Raw genomic sequence first — 3,214 nt, 5'->3', positions numbered from 1 at the left:
TTGTTGTTGTTGTTGTGTTTTTTTAATTGTGTCTGTCGCTTCATCGCCTGAAGAACTGAACAAGAATCCGCCTCCACGTTGCTTTGTTTTGCTTTTTTTTTCCATCATCCAGCTTACTGTTGCCTTTTATTCCATATGCTAAAATTTGAATTTGGTCTCGTAGTCAGAGGAAAAAGGAAGGAAAGAAAAAATGAAAGAAAAGATGAGCGGGTGAGCGAATGAAGTTTTGTTAAATGAAGAAACAGAAGAAAGAAGGAGGAAAGAAAAGAAAAGAAAAGTGGAGAATAAGGGGAAAAAAGAAAATGAAAGGGTGGGGGCGCTGTGGTTTGGTGGCGGGAGGAAAGTTAAGTTAAGTTGTGGGAGTGCGTGCTGTTAATATATATATATATATATATTTTTGACCATACCGTGTTACATAGAGAGGGGATGAGTGTGGGAGGAAGCTGAGTGTAGCGAACTCAGGCAACGCACTCTAGAGATCCAAGAGATGGGGGAGAAAACGGGAAAAGAGGGAATGAAAAAGAGGGGAAAGAGGTCTCCGACTATCTGATGAACTTCCCGAGGATGTTCACGAATTTGGATAGTTCTTTCATTTTTTTTTGTTCATTTTTCCTATCTCCCAAATGAATCTTCCGTGGTTCCGCTATGTCCATTTCTTTTACTCTTTTTTTTTCTGTTTTTGTTTTGTTTCTCTGTTTTTGAGCCTGTTGGTGGTGGTATGTCTGATATGACTCTTGCTATCATGAGCATTTGTTACGCTTTTGAAGCTGCCGTTGCGTGGCGTCACGTTACGTACATTTGTTCGCACTCCTCTAGCATTACTTAATTAATTAATTCGCTTAACTCTTTTGCTCCTTCCCTCCCCCCTGCTTTCGTTCTTCCTTTTTTTTTTTAGCCAGGTTTTATATTTACCGTCATACATCTTTTCCTCACACGGGCAGAGGGACAGAAGATGGAGACGGGAGGCGACAAAGCCGATGAGTCGCAGGAGCAGCGCATCGCCGCACGCCGACAGCGCGTCTTAAAGATGATGCGCTGCATGAACGGAGATGGCGACGAGATACAAAACACTATAACAGTGGAAGAGGATGATGCACCAAAAGATTTGGGAGGGCAACGCATTCAAGAGGTACGTGAAGAGATGGCGGAGGTTTATAATAAAGCGCACAGCGCGTTAACCAACTGGGATGTCGCTGCATGTGCAAATGAAAGTGATCGTCGGAGCCGTGAAGAAGTTGCACTGATAGAGCGCCGGAAGAAGCGGGAGGAAGATGCGGAGGAAAACGAAGCCCGGAGCGGTGCAATTCAATTAAGGTTCGAGTCTATTTATAAACTGGACGTCCCCCACGACATGCAGCGCGCCCTCGACGACCAACAGAAGAACTGCGAAGAGGTGATTGCAGTAAAGGATCGTCTCATCGAGGCCCTCCGGTTACAGTTAGAAGAACGGGAGGAAGAGTTCGTAGTGGCGTTGCGACGGAACGCAGAGGATGTAAGAAGTCTTATCGAGGAGATGCGCAATCAGACGGAAAAGTATCTAGACAGCTACACGCGCAAGCTTCGGGAAGTGGAGAGCACGTACGAGCAGGAACGGCAGGGCCGTATCGCAAAATATAATGAGGAGATTCAGCAACTCATGAAGGTACGCCGCACACGCGAGACGGAGTACCGTAAGAAGAGGGAAGCAAAGATTTTAGAGGCGCAGAAGAAGATGGATGACAAGCACTGCGACAGTCGAGAGGAGTACAACGAGATTAAGCGGGAGCATTTGAAGGAGATTCATTCCCTAATGGAGGAACTTGAGCGGTGTAAGGCGGAGTTTCTCCTCAATGGGGAGCGGTTGAGCTATAACCTACAGGTACTTCGCGAGCGCATAAAGGAAAACAAAAACACACAGACTCTGAACAAGAGAAAGTTGGCGCGGTTGCAGGACACGTTGAGCTCCCTCGTTTCCCGCTACGCAGAGTCTGAGAAGCGATACCAACGCGCTAACAAGGACCTCACTGCCCAGCTGCATCGTGTTGCAGGACAGTACCGTGACCTACAGAGAAAATTTCAGTTATTTGAAAAAGCGGATAGGGAGAAGTACCGTCGGTTGTGGCGAATGCATGAGGAGAAAAACACTCAGTTGGTGCAGAAATGCCTTCAGGCAGATCGTGTTATATTTGAAGATATTCTCGGCATGCCGTGGAAACCCCCGGAGTTGAACTACTGGCACGAAGATCAGTTGACGAATGTTGTGGAGGAAGAAGACGCCGTTAGTAGTGACGAAGAAATTGAACTGTCCGAGGAAGCCGTTATGCTGCTCGGGATCCTGAAACAACAGGCACCGTTTATTGCGGACAACAATGTATTAGAGGCGATTGAAATGGTTAATGGGATAACTGAAGAGCGGGCTAACATTGAGGCCATTCTCTCCACACTGCAAATACGCACGACTGAGGAAATGGAAGATATGTTACAGTTCTTCATTGTCGACGATGAGGACGGAGAAGCAACCCTCATCAGTCCACAGGACGCTGTTAGTGCGCTCCAGGCGTTCCTCAATTCCCGAACGCAGAAACAAGCACAAAAATTAGAGAGCCAGAAACAATCTGACAAGAAAAACACGCAGACAGAGAAGGCAAAGCAAGGGGAACGGCAGCGCATAGCGGAGAAGGAGTATTGGACACGTATGGGCGACTCCGTGCCAGTGGATCACCGACGGGTTTGGGGATTTCTTGAGAAGGGACTTGACCGTTACCTTAAACAGTTAAAGCAGCGCAAAGCCTTGATTGAACAAACGGATAGCCTTCGCGCGCACAACGCAGAGCTGTGTGATCTTCTTGGTCAGTACGTCCAGCGAGGCGCCAACTTCCAGTTGAACATGCCACCAAAGCTGTTGTTGGAAACCCGTGCCCATACCTGAGGTTAACTGGACAGTGCCATGCCTAGTGAAATGTGGTTGTGTATTTTTGTGTTTGTCCGTGGAGAGGGGAGGAAGTTAAGCCGCAGATTTGAAGTCTGTCATCACACCAGCAATAATTTCGCTGTTCCCACACACGCACACACTCTGTGTGTTCAAGGTGGGTAAGCGGGGTGACGTTACGGATGTTTAGAATGTACAAAATTCTTGTGTATATAAATGTTAAACAGGCCTCCATTGCTCTCAGACGACACATACCCTGGCTGTCATTAGGGATGTGGGCAACATGAGAGTAGTTTTCCACTGTGT

General features: G+C 47.2%; 1 protein-coding gene across 1 annotated transcript; it reads left to right on the top strand.

Annotated features, from left to right (window-relative positions):
* Positions 1-952: 952 nt before the first annotated feature.
* Positions 953-2,908, top strand: TEOVI_000842400 (Sperm tail/Sperm tail C-terminal domain containing protein, putative; the record flags this gene model as incomplete). Its single annotated transcript, XM_067220262.1, has 1 exon — positions 953-2,908. One exon carries the CDS (start codon positions 953-955, stop codon positions 2,906-2,908), a length of 1,956 nt encoding a protein of 651 aa, XP_067076363.1.
* Between the last annotated feature and the right edge of the window lie 306 nt (positions 2,909-3,214).

Source organism: Trypanosoma equiperdum (genome assembly GCF_001457755.1).
Source record: "Trypanosoma equiperdum strain OVI genome assembly, contig: ctg_1098, whole genome shotgun sequence".
Taxonomy (NCBI): domain Eukaryota; phylum Euglenozoa; class Kinetoplastea; order Trypanosomatida; family Trypanosomatidae; genus Trypanosoma; species Trypanosoma equiperdum.
Note: the sequence above shows the minus strand (reverse complement) of the source record. Positions and strands in the feature narration are given on the sequence as shown.